The 18980-nt window shown below is 49.2% G+C and overlaps 1 protein-coding gene across 9 annotated transcripts in view; it reads right to left on the reverse strand.

Annotated features, from left to right (window-relative positions):
- Positions 1-17638, reverse strand: part of BAZ2A (bromodomain adjacent to zinc finger domain 2A) — a 34240-nt gene extending 16602 nt beyond the window's left edge. For 2 of the 9 annotated variants that reach the window (XM_049694470.1, XM_033436002.2), the window contains exons 1-5: positions 16184-16271; positions 12608-12693; positions 2463-2600; positions 465-853; positions 260-374 (exon numbers count right to left, since the gene is read on the reverse strand). In XM_049694470.1, coding sequence (XP_049550427.1) covers positions 260-374; positions 465-853; positions 2463-2598 — 640 coding nt within the window. In that variant the 5' untranslated portion in view covers positions 2599-2600; positions 12608-12693; positions 16184-16271. Of the gene's footprint in view, positions 1-22; positions 164-259; positions 854-2462; positions 2601-11990; positions 12145-12607; positions 12694-16183; positions 16272-17463 lie in introns of those variants that run through there. The other 7 variants (XM_049694468.1, XM_033435999.2, XM_049694467.1 and 4 more) reach the window with 6 other exon arrangements.
- Positions 17639-18980: the final 1342 nt, after the last annotated feature.

Genomic DNA, 18980 nt, shown 5'->3' on the forward strand with positions numbered 1-18980 from the left:
GGGCTGTTTCGGGCTCGCCCACCTGCCCTCTCCAGGCCAGCAGCTCTGCATGAGCTTGAAATAATTTGCACTCCCACTCTCGAGCTGGTGCTGCTGCCACAAAAACACCAGCCACTTGGCTCTGCTAATCACCAACATGCAAATCAGCCTCCACTGCAGAGAGCTGGAAAGACAAGTTTTCCTCACCTCAAAAAGCCACTGCGCCCCCCAGAGCCCCATTTTCCCTCTCCCAACCCAGCTCACAGACCCACAGTTATACCTGGCTGCTCCTCTTCCAGCTCCAGGCTGCCTACCAAGCCAGTGCCATTCTCCGCCACAACTGAAGTCAGCTCCTTTTCTGCTGCCTCATCAGGATGGATACCACTGCCTACCTCCTGGGAGGGTGCAAAGGTCTGGATGCTGGATCCCAACATAGGAGAAGTCTGTGGGGAGGTGAAAAAACTAGGGGGTCCATTGGGCATCACCTCAAAATTCTGGTCAGGAAAGGAATCATATAGTTCCTGTGAATCGAAGTTAAGCCCCATGGGACTCTGGGTACCGTTGGCCCAGAACTCTTGGCTCCCAGCCCGAAGGTTAGTGTTGTGACTTGGGGATGAAGGTTGCCGGCTGCCCCCAAGGATGCCGTTGAGTGGGTATTGTCCCCCCGAGAACTGGGAGAGAAGGGGTGGGTCCTTGAGGTTGCTGCCAGGATTGGCAGGTGGGTACTGTGAGTAGTTCCAGAGACAGTCATAGGCCACGTTGGGGTGATGGAGGTGTGAGGTGCTGGAGGAGTGGGGAGCAGAGTTCAAAATCCCTGAAGTAGTAGTGTGAGATACAGTAGATAAGCCATTAACATTCACATCCCCATTCAAACCTGGCAGAGAAGGAGGGAAAAGGGTCAGTTACAGCTATGTATGCAAGTAACACTATAAATTCTACTAAAGGAACAGCACTGACTAGAAAAAGGGAAGGTGAAGGGGTGGGGGATTCCCCCTCTACTGTATTTATAGTTTTTTGGTCTCCAGGGAACACCAAACCCAGATGCTCCTGGGTGGAAGCTTAGCAATCGCTGCTGAGGCTGCTGAGTAGGGGGCTGGGGAGCTCTCCCAGCCTACCACAAGAGCGACCAGCAGAGAGCCGGCTGCTCTGGATGCTCAGGGCTTTTCAAATTTTTTTTTTTAATGAAACTGTTCGCAGACGCCCTACAGTGACTTGCATTCTTCCCCACCCTCATTCCCTGGAGGAATTCTTCCCTTGGAGTGGCATGACTGAACTCTCTGCCCCCCCCAGCCCCCGCCGCCTTCCCCAGTGCCTGTTTGCCCCACAGTGGCACCAGAAGAGACAGCCTCCACCTCACTGGCACATGCAGATCCAGCACTTTGTGCTGGGCTAAGAATAGAATTTGCAGTCACCACAGCAGAAAGATCCCAGCTCAGAAGGCTGGCCTTGGCCCCTCCCCATAGGCACTGGAGGGTAATACACCGGGGGGGGGGGGGGGGGGGACGGGACGGGACGGGACGGGACGGGACGGGACTCTGCATGAGCAGTATGCAGACTTCAGTTCTCAACACCAATGGCGGCCTCTGGATTGGAGGGCAGTCAAATAAAAGGAACCAAGATACTAAGGAAGCTTCAGGGGACATGGGAGCAGTCCTCCAGCGAAATAAGGGAGTTTCTATCTATCTGCAACCCCCTTGTGAAAGACAGGAGGGAGTGGTGGTTAAGTATAAGCCTGTGGCAGTATTTTTCTGCTGCAAGGAAGGAGGCAAACATTTGTGCCTCACTCTGCTTCCAAGCATAAAGTACCTGAAACCAAGGCAAGATTAGAGAGGTACTTGGCAGGGCCATGGTACAGAGCAACTGATAAGCCAAATCCAGGAAAAGACCTGATCCTGGCAGCAACACTTCCGTCTGGAATTATAGATGTTTCTCTCTGGGGAACTAGGTAAGAATTATAACGCTCCCTGTCCCTATCTTCTATCCACAAGGACAGGAGGTGGCACAAGCACTTCAAGCATCTGCTCTCTTCTCTGCTGCACAAACTAAAAGGCAAACACATCCCAACCTTCACCCAACCCCTCCACCCCCAGTCCTAAGGGAGGGCTACTCCAGCCTCTAAAAACAGCTTCTCAGAGGGCTGGCCCTTTATCTCTTTCTCACGGGTCCAACCTGGTTATCAGAAGCAGCAGCCAGGGAACAGGGCTGACAGAAGAGCAAGCTAAGATGAAAAGGCCAGTATGTTTTTCTAATCCCTTCCAGCCTTAAAATGAAAAGTGTTGTTTCCATAAATCCCTAGAACTTGTTCTTAGAAGTTTGACTTCTCTCCAGCAGCTGGAGTTCTGAGGATTCACTTCCTCCCTTCCCACCTGGCATAAAAGAGAGTTGTTGTGAAGTAGCTAGTCCAGAGCCAAACCTTATCCCATCAACCTGCTCTCAAGGAGCGATGCCCACTCCCTCCCAGGCCATGTGGCCCTCACACTCACTTTTCCCTTGCTGGGGGAAGTTCATGGGAGACCCGTTAGTGTAGAGCCCCTCCCCTGAGGAGGGAGAGGGTTTCAGTCCTGAGGCAGCAGGTGCAGGGGGAAGGCCAGTAAAGTTAAAATGGTCGTTTGCCTCCATTTCTGTAGGAGGGGAGAGAGAGGGGAAAAAAAATACTGGCGGTTAAACAAGGTTATGTCACCTGGAATCTTCTAGAGGGAATGCCCCCTCCCCTCCATCTACTTTACTTACCCTTCTCCTACCCAGGTACTGGATTGGGAGGGAGGGGAGTTGCGGGGGGAGTGGGGAAGGAGAGAAGAGAAGAGGAAGTGGAAATATACTCCTAACCTGGGCAATGACCTTATAGAAACAGTGTTTTAAAAAGTCAGAATTGTAGAGATAAAAAGAGTTAGGGAGAAAACCAAGATACACACCTAGAGGAGTCTTCCCCCTGTATAAGCCCCACCCTCTTAACTCCCAGCCCAGGTTACCCCTCTATGTTAGATATTAGCCCTCAACTGCAACATTTAACATTCTCCATCCTTCCCGCCCCCCGGCCCCCCGCCCCCACCGCCAAGGTAAGGCCAGAGTCCCACTCTGGGACTTCTGTATACAGAAGGTTCTCAAAGCCATCTTTCTGACAGAAAAGCATGGACGTGTTGGCAGAAAAAGCATGTTTAATACATATACTGTTTTATTATTATAGTTGAGTTAAGCAATTACCACGTTATCCTATCCATAGCCCTAGACATCTGAAGAAGATAGTATAGTTAACTGAGGTAAAGGAATTTGAAAAGAATACACTTCAGGAAAGGTGACCATAATAGCAAAAGTCGAATCATCCAGTAACACGTCTACTCCTTTTTCGTGGGAAATACCATGCTCTCTAAGAACACAGCTCACAAAAGTGTCAGAGCTGGAAAACTGATTAAATAAGAGAGTGTCCCAAGGAACAGTATTCTGTTATGTCTACTGTGATTACTTCCCCATGTTTTGGTTTTGTGGCTTAAATGTAAATGGTCACTGAGAGGATAGCTAGGTACTTAAAGTTGTAAAGTACAGTGGCTCATTGGGGAGTAGTATGGTTAAAAAGCTCTTTACCCTCTCCTGAATATGATGAGGTGATATACTACTAGGAATGATGATGAGAATAAATTTACCTTCGATAGAGCAAAGGGAAGAAGGAAGAAGACAGAAAGCAGAAGCTAGAATTACTGGCAAAGCCTGACACATCAATCAGATACTTATGATGTACTAGCGCATACTAATTTGTTATATGAGAGACATGATCTGTCTTGATATAGAAAAAGCAACTCCTTTGGTTACCACAGAAGAGTAAAGGACAGAAGAGTTCAGGTATAAAGATTTTTTTATCAAGCTCCCAAGATGAGATAATAAGCAGACCTAGGTGGTGTTTTAAATAACCTCTTAAAAAAAAAAAACTATAAGTAAAGCTTTTAAAAGAATGAATAAATCAGTTAAGGACACATAAGGCCACTGCCCAAGGTTTGCAAGAATCATATTCTTGAACATGCTAGATAATGCAAATTAGCCACCATTAGGTGAATCTAACATAATTCTGAGCATGAAATATAAACCCTGTACAGTATATAGCATGATAGCTGTAAGATTTTCCATGCTTGGGACTTCCTTGGTGGCAGTGGTTAAGAATCCACCTGCCAGTGCAAGGGACACAGGTTTGATACCTGGTCCGGGAAGATCCCACCATGCCGTGGAGCAACTAAGCCCATGCGCTCTAGAGCCCGTGCTCCACAACAAGAGAAGCCACCGCAATGAGAAGTCCGCGCACTGGCAACGAAGAGTACACCCCTCTCTGCCCCGCTCACGACTACAGAAAGCCCATGTGCAGCAACAAAGACCCAACGTAGTCAAAAATAAATAAATTTAAAAAATAAAAAAAAAAGATTTTCCATGCCTAATACCATAATTGTCTCTACCTTTATCAATTTTAACTGGAATTTAAAAAATAAAAGCAGGGGCTTCCCAGGTGGCCCAGTGGTTAAGAATCTGTCTGCCAGTGCAGGGAACACAGGTTCGAGCCCTGGTCCAGGAAGGTCCCACATGCTGCGGTAGTGCACCACAACTACTGAGTCTGTGTGCCACAGCTACTGAAGCCCGCGCTCCACAACAAGAGAAGCCATTGCAATGAGAAGGACGTGTGCTGCAAGGAACAGTAGCTCCTGCTCGCCGCAACCAGAGAAAGCCCGAGCTCAGCAAAGAAGACCCAACGCAGCCAAAAATAAATAAAGTAAATAAAGTAAAATAAATAAATAAATAATAAAAGCAATTTGCATTTTGTCAATTTAAGAGGGGAAAAGTTTTTAGGATAAACTCATTTCCCATAAAGGATTTCCCATCTTCACTCTAAAATAAGCAGCAGACCCAGACTTGCTATGCATCAGTGAAGAAACTTGGTCTCTACAGAAGACCTCAGGGGCCCCCAGGATTTCCTTATAGTTAAAGACCATCCTCAGCACTAAGGGATCTGAAAAATAAGCATCATGAGATTAGTGACCCTTCCGAAATGAAAGACACCAAGGAGGAAAGTTCATTCCCTATACTCTAGGTTAGGTTCCTTCCAAAGCTTACATCACAGGGAGGACTTCCCTGGAGGTCCAGTGGTTAAGATTTCGCCTTCCAATGCATGAGGTGCGGGTTCAATCCCTGTTGTGGGAGCTAAGATCCCACTTGCCTCTCAGCCAAAAAACCAAAACATAAAACAGGAGCAGTATAGCAACAAACTCAATAAAGACTTTAAAAATGGTCCACATCAAAAAAAAAAATCTTTAAAAAACAAAACAAAACAAAGCTTACATCACAGGGAATTCCCTGGCAGGCCAGTGGTTAGGACTTGGTGCTTTCACTGCCAGGGCCCAGGTTCGATCCCTGGTGGGGAAACTACATGCCGCCAAAAAAAAAAAAAAAAGAGGACATTCAGGGATTCATTTCGCAAGTCTAGAAATGCTATGCCTGGAGAGCCAATCTCATCTGATCCCCACATCTCCTCTCCCCCAGTTTTATGCACAGCCACACCTCTGCTGTGCGCTGGACTATATTCTCCCACTCAATGATAGGCCACAGTTCGTTTTTCCTTTTTCTGTTTGAATCCATGAGGAAACTAGTGACCTTCTCATCTCTGCTACTCTGGGACAGCATAGCATTTCCTGTCTCATAAATTACATACTAATAAGCATAAATGGATGGCTTACAGAAATCAGATAAGTAAAAGGAATGGGAAGTTATCTAGTATCTGAGGTCTGTTTCCCCAGGAGCCTCTACTGAGGGGTCATCAGGACCACAATCACTTCATTTATAAGAAGCTTCCTAGAAACATAAAATACTCTGTGCTGTGCAGTGAGATCAGCGCAACAACAGTGAGCTCTAGGTGCAAATCCCAGCTCTATTACCACTAGCTGTGTGACCCTGAACAAGTTACTTAATGTTGCTGAGCCTCTGCTTCATCATTAGTAAAAATTTTAGTACTCACCTCCAGGGCTTGTGAGGATTAAATGAGAAAATCTATATAAAGGACCTGGCACAGCATGTCACCCAGTAAGCACTCAATAAATTTTAGCTACTATTATTAGACAAAAAAGAGTAAAAACTATTTTTTGTTTTTAGTTTTTAAAAAGATAATCATATCCAAAGGGTCAAAATATAATTTAAAACCATTACGATTTTTACTAGTATGGGAGATACTACCAAACCAGGGATGATCCTCCCAGCCAGACTTCCTTGTATGCAACTAGCCTCTTGATTTCAAGAGAAGTTTTGCATGTGGGATCTTAGTTCCCCAATCAGGGATCGAACCCAAGCCCCTTGCATTAGCAGCGAGGAGTCTTAACCATTGGATGGCTAGGGAAGTCCCTACACTCTTGATTTCAGATGTCACTTAAATATGGGATCACATTATAGGAACGCAAAGAAAATGTGGGCAGCTCCTCTCAGCAATAAAACCAGGGTTATTTTATTTTAACCTTCCTACCCAAGATGCTTTTCACAATAAAGCCTGAAGGTAAATTATGTCCTCCCATCTAGAGCTAATAAGAAGAACAGTAAAGCAAAGGAGAGTGTCTCCCTTTGAACTAATGGGATTTTGGCCAAATGAAAAGAGAAATCAGTCAGTGCCCAACCCCCAGAATAGTAGACAGCTCTCCTGACCAGGAAGTACAATCAGGCCAGCACGCAGCCCAGTCCCAGTAGTATGTAAATGGATCTCTTAAGGACCTCTAAGCTTCATTTATAAGAGTTAAGGGACATTGCCCCTTAAGCTTGAGGTAGTAAAGCTCTCGCCACAAGGCCAAATAGGCTGCTCTTTCTCTCAGTTGCTACTGAAGAGTTACTACTCTGTGGACCTGTGACATGGTTTTGACAGAAAAGGGCTGACAATGCAGTGTTGAAATAAATGTTACAAATTTCAACACTGTTGCAGGTGCCCTGACCAACCCTAACACTCAGACCTCTGAGGCTACCCCCAGAAAGACAAGACACATTAACACCATCTAGCTGGACACTTGAGTCCCTGCAGCTCCTTGGTTCATTCTTCTCATATAGAATACTAAAATTCCACAAATAGAGAGGTTTCTAATTTTGTGGGGTGGGCAGAGATTTCAAATGTCTATCTTTACTAAACAGTGAATTTAAATCTTGCAGTATAGTAAGTAAATCATACTACATTTTAGATTTGTAATTGTGAATGTTATGAAGGATACTTCTGAACTCTACACATCTCTGGAATCATCCACCATACTCTAATACAGTGGTTTCCAACCAGGGTGATTTTGCCCCCAGGGGACATTTAGTCATTTAGAAAGGTATACGCTACTGGCATTTAGGAAATCAAAGCTGGGGATGCTCCTAATGATCTTGTAATACACAAGACAGCCCACTACAACAAAGGATTATTTGGTTCTTGCTCAATCAAGAGCAAGGTTGAAAAACCCTGCTCTACCACAAAAGCTGCCTCATTTCCCATTTCTACCCTATACCCTGGGGAAGATCCCAAAGTTTTCACTACTCCCAATTCCTGATGCTGCAAACAAGCATGCCTTCACTTTCAAATCTAAAAACTCCTTCCTGGCTAAGCTGTCTTCCTCCACCAAAAGAGTTCCAAGTGCCAAGCCACAAAATCAACATGCCTTCTTCCCCAGTAAGGATAGCCCATTCAGACAGCTCTCGTAACAATCTTCCCTTGGAACCCAGACTCAGACTACAGCCATACTGACTGAGGCTCATTCTCTCAAAATGTCCTTTCCTTAACCCCCTTTTCCTAGTCAGGACAGTAGGCAGAAGGAAGATGAGGAAAGAAGGAAGATTATTATCCTAAGGGAGGCTACTCAAAGACAACTGCCACGTCCAGGCTGCACAGAAAAACACAAAGATGATTGTTCTCTGTCCTTATTTCTTCTATACTGTGTAGGTTCTACAGCATCAACCAGAAATTAAGTTCTACCATTGTATCTCCAGCACTTAACTTAGTGCTAAGTACATTAAAAAAATGAAAGGAAATACTTGTTGAACTCATAGATTGAGCAAATGAATGAGTAAATCTGTCTTTTCTGTCACTACCAACTTACTCATCCAATAAAGTTTGTGATTTTTGCTCCCACCATTCTCAAGAGAACCAAAAAATTCAGCTTCATTCTTCACAGAGATAATTTCTAGAGGGAAGAAAGGCCCCAAATCTTGACATATTTTAGACATATGTCTCATGCAGAAAATAAGGCCTGGAAACAGGGAAGCGTGATTTAACTGAACACTGAAGGTATATAGCAGGTTTTAAAGTATTTGGTGACTGAATAAAGGAGCCATATACTAACAATCTAGGCTAGGTTTTCTGCCACAGCTCTGGTCACTTCACTGTCAGAGGACTGGAAATGCCTTTAAATTGCAGGACACTAAAAACCACACTCCAGAGGTGGAAACAAGGTTATTTCCCTTTCAAGCTCTGACTGTTTCGCAGAATTTCAGCTCTAACAGTTAATGACTTCACCCCTTCCTTCAAAAATCTATCCCCCTTCCCCCTAAAAAAAAAACTGAGCTGAGAAGGCAGGTTATACAGTGCCCAAGCCCAAGAGACCAAAAGTAGCAGTACCACTTGTCTCTTAAGAATCCTCACGGTTTTTGTTTTTTTCTGGCCGCACCTCGCAGCTTGTGGGATTTTAGTTCCCCGATCAGGGATCGAACCCAGGCCCTTGGCATTGAGAACGTGGAGTCCTAACCACAGGACCACCTGGGAACTCCCAAGAACCCTCATGCTTTAGTTTTTGATGAATATTTGCTAAACTGTTTGGTAATATTTTCATTATGTAAAATGCCCCTTTAATTATTCTCTTTAACTAGGAGAAGGACAGAACACCACGTAACAATAACACAATGCTACTTCTACTGCCAGTGACCCAATCCGAGAACAATCTCCAGAACTCTTCAAAGAAGACAGGTTTTTTGTTTTGCACAATTTTATAAATCTCAAAATTATGAAGACCAAAAAGTTGGTGAAAAATGGTCCCTCTGACCCATGTGCAGCAATGCTGAGAAAGTATTAATCTTAGGCTATGAAGTATATGAGGACATCCATATCCTAAGAAATAAATCAGGAAGATTATCTGCCCCAGGAAATCCTCAAGAGTTTTATACTTCACTCTATGTCCTAGGAAATAAAAACTTTGGCATTACTGCCTCACTGTACACATCTCACACAAGGTCAAACATCATACCGGTTATTGGACTAACTTCCACACTATTTTAACTGTATTTTATTCTTTTAGTAAAAGAATATAGCAGACCTCTTCAGAGGTGATAAGAAAGGTCAACATCAGCAAGACACAGTAACCCTAACAAGCTTTGCTTCTCTCTTGGCAACACCTGATTCCAGAACCACAAGACTGCAAGATGAGCCTCTCAGGGCATTCTAGATTTCTGACTGGCTCTGAGGTCGGCCCACATAGTTCTCCCTACACCTCAAATTTTTTCCTTTACGGAGAGGCTTAAAAAAAAAAAAAAAAAAAGTCAATATTAAGAAATCCACTTCTCTGAGAGAAAAATGCATCCACTTTACAAAAAGGCCATGAAAGGTTTACTGCATTCAGCTTTCTGATCAGTCGTGTATCAAATGAAGCCATAGCTATCTACTTTCTCAAAATCAACTTTTATTTCTCTTAAAGAGTCCAAAGAAATAAGAGTAGTCTTTCTCCTTCCTTCATTCTTTTAACTTCCACCAGGGAAAATCAATTTACTATTCTGTCAGGCCCCAATCTAGGTAAACAAAGGTTGAAGAATGGGGAACTTAAAATCACTGTCAAGAAAGCAACTCAAAGGAACCAATCAGTCAAGCAGAAGGGCAAGAAAAAGGACAGTGACACTGAACTCGTTTTTACTGTTTCCAGACTATCAACCCCAACAGCCCCAGTAAAAGGAGCAATGATGCTATCTTACCAGTGCCACATAATCATATATGTCTATCTGGTCCTATCCTGGACCTTTAATCTAAGAATCTACAATTCAGGTGGAAAATAGAAAAGATTATTTAAATGTTAGACTTAAGCAGTTTTCAGGATAGTCCAAATGATCTCACCTCTCAAAACAGAAAATCCTGTGGCCAGCTCACCTCAAACCAAACCCAGGGTCTAACCAAGTGCCTGGGGGCACAGTACACGCAGTCCATCACTATATGCTATAGTAGAAATCTCCTGGAGTTATCAGGTGGGAAAAAGAGAAAATCTGGACACATGACTTTGCACAGAACAAGGGAAAAGCTTAGCCCTCTCCACGAATGGTAATAAGAGAGATGTCCTTTATGGACTGAAGCATAAGTCATATGATAACTAATTCTCCTAATTACTTGGTACTGCAGAAGGTAAACCCCCCCCATGTCAACTAACAGGCTTCCCACAGGGACTTATCTTTAGGCTAGAATCACCAGTGAGGAACAAGCCCACCACACTCACTCTGCAAATCAGTCCCTACCCGCCCCCCCACAAACCCCACTCAGTTTAATCTTCCCCATTCTCCCCTCTTCTTCCACCTCTCGGAATCAACTTCATCACGTCACAAGCTCACTTACTCAAGTGCTCTGCAATACAGAAACTGTCATACTTAAGAATATATTTAATATTCGTATGTATATAAGAATATATATTAAGCAGGATCCCAAAAAGCCACTCTCTTGACACAAAAGATCCCAAGTCTTCCTGACAGCTCTCTACACCGAGGGAATTTGCATCACTTGTGTAGCCCTGCTGGTGGATGAGTGAGTTTGATTTTTCTATGACCTCTAGCTCAGGGGAAAAAAATCCAGACAGGGAGACAGAGATGCTTTGGAGGGGGGATTGGGATCAGGGAGTCAACTGCAGTGACTACTTCCAGTTGACAAATTAAGTTTACAAAAAAAAAAAAAAAAGTCGAACGAAGGACTCTCAGACCACATGGTTGGCAGGATCCAAGCTTGCCCGAAGGCCTCAGAAAATGAAACCAAATCTGATTAAAATGGACATTTCAAAACAACGAGAGACGCAGCAGCAAACGCACAGCTGCCATTTCCCGGCCACTTCCTGCGGGAGGTTTGGGGGAGGGGCTGTTTGTGTACAGATGGAGGTGGAAGCTATCCCCCCCGCATCGCCCCCCGAAGGATGCAAATCTCCCACTCCAATAAATCCTACAAAGGATGACTGCTGTTGGCATTGCATTCCCCTGAAAATTGGGAACACCAGGAAAGAAAGGGATGATGCGGGACCATCTTTTCTGCCACGGAAATGGGGATCCCCTTAGTGAGGGATCCCCCTTGGAAAGGGCTCCCTCTTCATTCTTCCCTCCGGCCCCTAAGGCCGGCTCAAATCCGTACGCCTCAGCACCGGCCCTATCAACCCCCATCCCTGGAGTGGCGGATTCTCCCGGGACTCGGGGGCCCCAGGCCAAGCACAGCTCCACTCCAGCAAGGCCCTCTCCTGTTCGCCAAGCTCAAGAGAACGTGCACCCCACACCCCCACCCCGCCGAGCGGACACCCCGAGACCCCTGGAAACCCCTCTGACCTCCACTCACCGTTGCCAAAACGCCCCAATCCCCACAAACGGAGTGTTCAACCCGTCCAGGGAACCCCCTCACCTACCCTTCGCACTCGGGCAATCCCCACCCCATCTGAAGAGGTGGAGCCCCTCCCGGGGATTCCACCCCGAGTCCCCCACAGGAGTCATCTCCACCAGCCAGGCGGCTTCTCCGCCTCCTCCTCGCAGCCGCCGCCGTCGCCGGGAACCTCCACAGCTCCTCCCGCTGCCGCCCCCGCCGCCCCATCCCGATCTTCTGCAGACCGACCAGCCCCCTTCTCCTCCCACCCCCCAGTGCAGGAAGACCCCCGCCCGGGGCTGGGTTCTAACTGGAAATAAACTCGAGTTGGCGTCTCCTCCCCCCACCCCCCGGCAAGGCTCTAGGCGGCTCCAGAGCTTCGGTTCCCTGAGGGAAGCCTCGGATGAAAGCGGGGCTCCCTCCCGTCAGGCCCCCAGCCACAGACCCAACAGACCTGAGGCGGCGGCGTCCAGCCAGGCTCGGGGCTTGTCTCTCCCCGGGGGACGGGCGGTTCACATGGCCTCGCTCCGGGCGCCAGGAGGGGAGGGGAACGCGGGGGAGGGGGTCTGGGGTCCGGGAGGGGGGAGGGGGACGCGGCTCAACCGCGGGGCCCGAGCGGAGCCAACATGGCCGGCGGGGAGGAGTGAGCCGGAGCCGGAGGGGGCGGGGAAGCTGCGGCCGAGAGAGAGCCGCCCTCCGCGGCCTCCGCCGCCGGGTCCTAGCGCCGGCCATCCCCGCTCCCCGACCCGGATCTGGGTCCTAGCGCCGCAGTGTCTCCCTAGCCTACCGGGAAGCTCCCTCTGCACTGTGTCTCATTGTGGGCGGTAGTCCTGCATCACACTGAGCAAACTGAAAGGCGTGTCCTGATCCCAAGGTTAACCTAAAAGACTAAACCAAATTTCTAGGACCGAGGCATGTGCCACTCCCCTAAGATCATTTCGGGGGCAGTTATTTCCCAGGCTGGGTAGTGGAAAAGTGGAAGTGTAGAAGCAGAAAGGTAAGGCAGGAAAATTCAGTCCTGGTAAAGGGGTGGAAAAAGGCAAGCTCCTGCTGCTTCTGCTGCCCACTCACCTCTGTCCCGTGGGTGGCAGCCTGGTCCTGCCTGGATCACCACTTTCCCGGCGACATCCACAGGGCTCTGGGGGTCGGGAAGATTCCTGTGGGTAGGAAAAGGAAGCTTGGCTCAGAGACCAGACAGGGAAGGCCTGAGTCTAGCCTAAACCTGGTCAGAGGGACAGGGGAGAAGCAGGAAAACTGACCAGCAAATGAGGTGCCCCAAATGTCCACCTATTCTATAGTTCCAGTATACTTTTTCTGATAGGGCTATATAACTAAGTGAAACCTTCTGAGAAGAGGAAAGAAAAATCTAGCAGAGGACTAGAGTTTAGCTATCACCTAAAACGTCTATTGCAGGGACCCAGAATGAAGAACAGTGTCATACATGATGTTAGAATTTAGAGAATTTCTAGTTCAACATTCTCTTGTTTGGTAGATGAAGCAATTATGGCCTGAAGAGGTTAACCGACTTGTTCAAGGTCAAACTGTGGATAAAATGTGACTAGAAACCAGGTTTCTTTTCCTTGCAACTCAACAGACTTTGCAGGCTTCAAGATAATTCCCATTCAATTCATTGCAATGCAGTTGTACAAACAGTTGCCTAACTGTGCAAAACTCAAGCTGAATATTCTGGAAGAGGAACAGACAGAGTGGGCATGATGAAACTCTGGCAGGTTGGGGGGTCAACAAATACTTTTTCCTTTGGGAGTCTGGGGAGGAAGGAGACCTGAAAACTGGGTGGGGCCAGAGTAAGGCAGGATCAAATACATTAGTGTAGATTGGATTTCCTTACTCCACAGGGGAGTGAGTTCTTCCTAAATTTGGGGGACAGACTTCACTCCCCACTGCAAATGGCTCAGAGACGCTTAGAAGGAAGTGAGCTTCAGCAAAGCCTCAAAGTGTGTGGGCCAGAGAGAGAGGGGCTAAGAGGGTTGGGAGGGTTTCTGTCCCTTTCCTGAAAAAAGTAGATTGTCAGTGGGAAGGAGTAGACAGAAATCAAAATCCTTTTCTCCACCATGACTCAGTAACAGATTTATAGGGTCACCTAGTATAAAAAATAAGGACCCCCAACAGCCTAGTGACCTCAAGCCCCTGGGTAAATAGAAGCCACACTCAGGGTAGAGGGGGGTCCTTCTTTCTGGAGAAAGCAGGGATCCAGCATATTTCTGCTAAGGAATGCTTCCCCCATTCCCAAAATAAAGACAGGTGAAGAAGAGAGCTCAGGGCATGGAACTGGCTTCCTAAAGGGCCGAGGAAGAGAGCTAGGTATCTCTTTTTTATTTTCCTTTTCCTCTTTCCTTTTCCAGGGCAGATGAGGGAGAATCTTCCTACCTCCCGCCCCCAATCATAGGGCTGGCCAGTCGGAGGCGGGCGGCAGGGGAGGAGCCTGGGCCAGTCAGACGGGTGTAGCCACGCCCCTTCCCCCACCACCACACACCCACACACACCCACCCGCTGGCTCCACTCGGCTCCGGAAGAGCCGGTTACTCCTGTGCCCCACTGACTGCTCCCACCCCTTCCGAGCCCCAGGCCTAGTCTCCAGGGCAACCCCTAGGACTATCCCGGCCAGGAGCGATTGGGAAGAGGGGTGTTGGATAGGAGAGGGCCACCTGGGATTAGAAAAGAAAGTGGGGCAGGATCCATTCTTTCCCATCTGGTGCGGAAAGACTACAATCACCTTCCTCCTTGAATGAGATCCCTCCTCATCCCATCTAATAAGAGGTCTTCCTTGCTCTTTGAGGAAGGATGAGGGTGGGGTGTCAATATGCCAACAGCTGGGTGTTTACTTCTTGCCAGAAGCCACCCCAAGCAGCAGCTGTGCTTCTCCCCCCCATCCAGATGACAGAGGGCAGACTGACCCTTTCTGTCCCCAAACATTCCTCAACCCCATCAGATGTGGCCAATCACCCACCCACCCCACCTCCCTTTAGGAAGCTACTAGAAAGAGGAAGGGGCAAATGGTCTTTTTTTCAGCAACTTGTGAGAAGGGTACCTAGGGAATACTCTGAACCTTTCACAAGCCAGGCCAGTGGGCGGGTAATAAAGAGAATGGGGAGGGAGAAATTAGCACCTGCTCCCCCTTTCTCACCCTCCCTGTGTTCCTGCTGCACCACCCTGACTGGGGTCAGCTGCCACAGTGCGTGGCTCCACGCAGAAGCCAGATGGCTGGGGCTGGGAGGGGGAAGAGACAGAAAGGGAGAGAGAGGGGATTCGTTTGCATCCCTCTACCTCTCCCTCTCCCTGTCCAGGTACTACTGGAATTCAACCCCAAACACCACTGCTGACCACCCTCTCCTCCCGCCAGCTCCCTCCCAGCCTGTGAAACATGACTCAGAAGAGTCTGAAGCAAATCCAGACACCCTGTCCCCTCGTTCTGGAGTGTGTTGTGTTGGGGTTAGCAGGGAATGAGAGCGCAAGAAGGGAAGGGGCAGGGCTAGGGTTGCAGCTGGATTTGCAGGGAGGGGGAATTCCCCAGTGGAGGTGGGGTAATTATTAAAGACCTCCCTTGTGCTCACTGGCTGAAGGGTTCACAGTGTTAATAGGGTCTAGTAGGGAGATGGCCCTCAACCTTGTAACCATTCCAACTTGTCCCCCTTCCCTGTCCAGGTTAATGGAAAACAGTCTCCTCCCCCTCTGTATTTTGGGGAGGCCAGATTCTTCTATAACACATCAAAAGGACCACAACTCATCCCTCTTCTCTCCAAATTGGTATGTGTCCCCTCAGATTCAGCACAGTCTTTTTTTAAACTCCCCAACGAGCTTCTCCATGCTGGTCTCAGAAGAGGATGGAGAAAGACCTAATTTCCTTAGGACTCCCTTTGCATCTGAATAGGGAAGGCTGGGCTTCCCAGGTTTTCCCCACCACCCCACTGCCCTTAGAGACTTAGTCCAAGAACCTCATCCACCGTCCCCCAACAGCCCCTTAAGCCCAGAATCACAAGATTCTGGATGCGCCCTCCCCCATTCCCTGACTCTGGGGCAGGAGCGTTCTTAGGCTGGACCGGCCCACCCCAAGTCCAAGAGGGTCGTTCCCACCTGGGCTGGTGCTGAGGTCGCACCCCCAAAGTCCGGGAGAGATGGAGTGGGGTGAGGGCTACAGAAAAGCTTTAGATGGGAGTTAGTTGAACTTGAAGGGCTAAACGGAGCAGGGCCTGAAAGTGACTCTAGTCTATGATAGCCCCCAACCCCCCTTACTACGGGTAAGGAGAGTAGTTGGGGTGGCGGTTGTTCCCCCTCCCACTGGAGGTTAGGATGGCGTGGGAAAGCGATGGTTCCAGAGGGGAGGAGGAGAAACCCGGACCGCGGGAGATTTTTCTGGCGAGGAAGGAGCGGGGGAGGGGGAGATCCTGGGTCCGGAATAGGAGGGGTACCCGGGAGAGGTTGGCCGAGAGGCGTGAGAAGCCTCCGGATTCCGGTCGCAGAGGACAGGGGAGAAATGGACGAGTAGATAGTGCGGGGGAGAGAGGAAGGGCAGCTCCCGCAGGGGGAGGGTCAGATCCCGAGTCCAGGGCAGCGGGGATCCCGGGGCAGGGGATCGCAGGGGCGGTCCGCCCGGGGGCTCTGGGACCAGACGTGGGTTCCGGGCCTCACCTGGAGCAGGGCCGGGCGGCGGCGGCGGCAGCGCAGGTGGCCGAGCCGGGCGGCGGCGGCACCTCCTCCCCCAGCCCTGGCCGGCGGCGGCGGTGGCGGGGGGGTGGCTGGGGTGGGGAGGTAGCACTTAAAGGGACAGGAGCTACTGGGGTAGGGACGAGCGCTCGGGTAGGGCTGTCGCGAAGAATCCGCTGAGGGAGGGGGAAACGGGTGGCGTCTCCTAGGGGCCCGAACCAGGAAGGATCCCAGATGGAGGAAGAGAACAGATCCCAGGAAAAAGAGACAGAAACTTCTGCGGTCAAGTGGGGGATGGTGATGGGTCCGAACTGGAGGACCTGGGAGAGCTCCACCCGCTCTCCGGAGGCACCGGCAACGATCTCTTCACAAAGGAGGGCCAGGAAGGCAGTGAGAGTCGCAAGGACTCCGGAGGAATGGAGGTGTCGGAGAGGGAACTCAAGGCCGAGCGTGCTGGGGGTAACACACAACGGCCCTACTAAATGAACAGGTTCCCTGTGTTTCAGCTCCTCAGGGGCTCAAGCCCTACAGCCGTGGAGAGACGCAGCCTCCTTCCCCCACCACGACCCAAGTTTAAAAACTTCTGCAATCAGGAAGCCAGGAGGGCAAAGACCTCCTAGGCCTTTCAACCTCAGTCCTGCCTCTCTCTGTCTTCTCAGTGACTGAAGCATGGGGATCGCCAGTAGCAGCCCTAGTGAGGCTGGTGTGGGGCCGTGAGAATCGGCTTTCTTCTAGTTCAGTTCTCCCCCAGCCGCCACCACCCTTGCGGCAACCTCTGGGGCAACAGGAAGCAGCTGCTCAGTGCAGCCCCCCACCTGGTGGTGGGTCAGGGTCAGGGAGGGAAGAGGGCAGGGACTTGAAAGGCTGGGGAGAAAACAGGGGGAGAAGCACCTTAAAAATCATCCAGTGCGACCAAAAGTGGGCTTTACTTTTGTGGGGGTAAAGCCAGCAGTGAGTGCTGTGAAATATTTCTTGAATCTCAGCAGCTTAAGTGGGAGGCGCAAGGGGCTGAGGCGGGGGTGGTGAGGTGGGGAAAGCCCCAACCTAAGGTACACTCTTAGGCTCTTCCCCAGAGCTGGAGCTGGCCAGTGCTCATGACCCCTTGGTCGGCAGCCTCACCAGCTGAGCCCCTGTGCCCCTATAGTCTGGTTTCCCCTCCTTCACCCCCCAAAAGAGCAAAGGTTAGGCCCCACCCCTGCTGAGTCAGCCAGGGAGGGAGGTAGGCATCCCTCAGGCCTTCCCGGGGGGCTGGTCCTCATACTTACCCATGTCGGGCTGGCAGGGCTCCAGGGCTGGGACCACCCAGCTCCTCACTGTCCTTGGTTCCCCCTTCACGTGCAGGCTGGTGTTAGATCCTCCCAAACTGTGAGGTGGGAACTAGCACGAATCAAAAAGCCAATGTATGCTTCCTGCGAACCACAGCCTGAACTGCTGTAGGGTGATGTCCCTGTGTGACAGACTAGGGTGGGGAGGGAGGAGGGAAGGGCGTGGCTTTCTCTGGGTGGAGAGGGAGGAGGCGGTGAGGACAGGGCAGAACCAGGAGAAATATGGAGGAAGGTTAGATCTGTGTTGACACCCCAGTGGCATGGTACAAGAAGAGAGCGGTGAAGGGGGAAGGAAATAAATAGTTGCAGCTAGTGAGAGGGAGAAGGTTCTCGATGAATGCTAAGAGACATAAATGTATGGGGGGAAGGGTGGAGGTATGATAGAAACAACCTTTAGGTTCACAGTTCCTAGGTCTGCATCTGGATAACATGGGAAAACAGAGCAGAAAGGGCGGACCCATACCCTGGGGGCTTCTGCACCAGCTTCTTACCCACTCCAGAGTAAGGACCTAGAGGATGTGCCCCCAACCCCCATAACTCAGCATTTCCCCAAATCCAGGCTTTTCTAGGAGCAAACTACTGGACACAGGCAGCTCAGGGGCTCCACCTAACGTCCAAATCATGACACAGGAGAGACGTGCCAAGGACGTCAGAGGCAGATGGGGGGAAACTCAGAGGCCCCTACTCCACCCCTGGCACCTCTCCCAAGGCTCCTCCCCAGCCTTCAGCCCCCAAGGGCCTCTGAATTGGGATCTGTTTGTCCTGCCCTGCTTCTACCCGACTTGAATGCCTCGGGGTGGAGCTTATAGATTCAGGCTCCTCCTTAGGACAAAAGCCCCAGCTGGTTTGTAAACAGTCATTAGCAAAGAACCACATCCCAGCAAATGGCCTTCATGGATTTCAAAATGGTGAGATCAGAGTTCTTGCAGAGCCTCCAGTCCTACCACCACCAGAGGGCAGTAGGAGATGGGTCTGGGCCCAGAAAAGAATGTTTAAGGGGCATCAAATCCAACCCTGCACTTGTTTGAAAAGGTGGGTGTACTTTTGAGTAATCCTTGCAATCCTGCATGTTTTGGTGGGCTAAGATGAAGGGAAAATTGTCTAATTCCATTATTTAGTTCAGAAACCCAAGCCCAACACCACTGAAAATTACTATTCTCCTGTAAGATTCTTTCCCCAATTTTCTTAAGGGATTTTAGCAGACCTCAGAATAGGCCCCATGGTACTTTATATTCTGCATTGCCTCAAGGAATCACAAACATACTAGTCTTGCCCAAAATATAAGTTAGGAGGCAGTAGTTAGGAACACCTTCTGAAAAAAAGGAAGGTAGAAGATAGAAAAGAGGGCTATTTTGACTCAATTTTAATCCTTCAGAACATGTTATCATTTCCAAAAAATTTCATTCACTGATTAACCCCTGCCTTCTCTTAGAATAGCAGTTATTTCTAAACCCAAC

This window comes from Orcinus orca, chromosome 11, assembly GCF_937001465.1.
Source record: "Orcinus orca chromosome 11, mOrcOrc1.1, whole genome shotgun sequence".
Taxonomy (NCBI): domain Eukaryota; kingdom Metazoa; phylum Chordata; class Mammalia; order Artiodactyla; family Delphinidae; genus Orcinus; species Orcinus orca.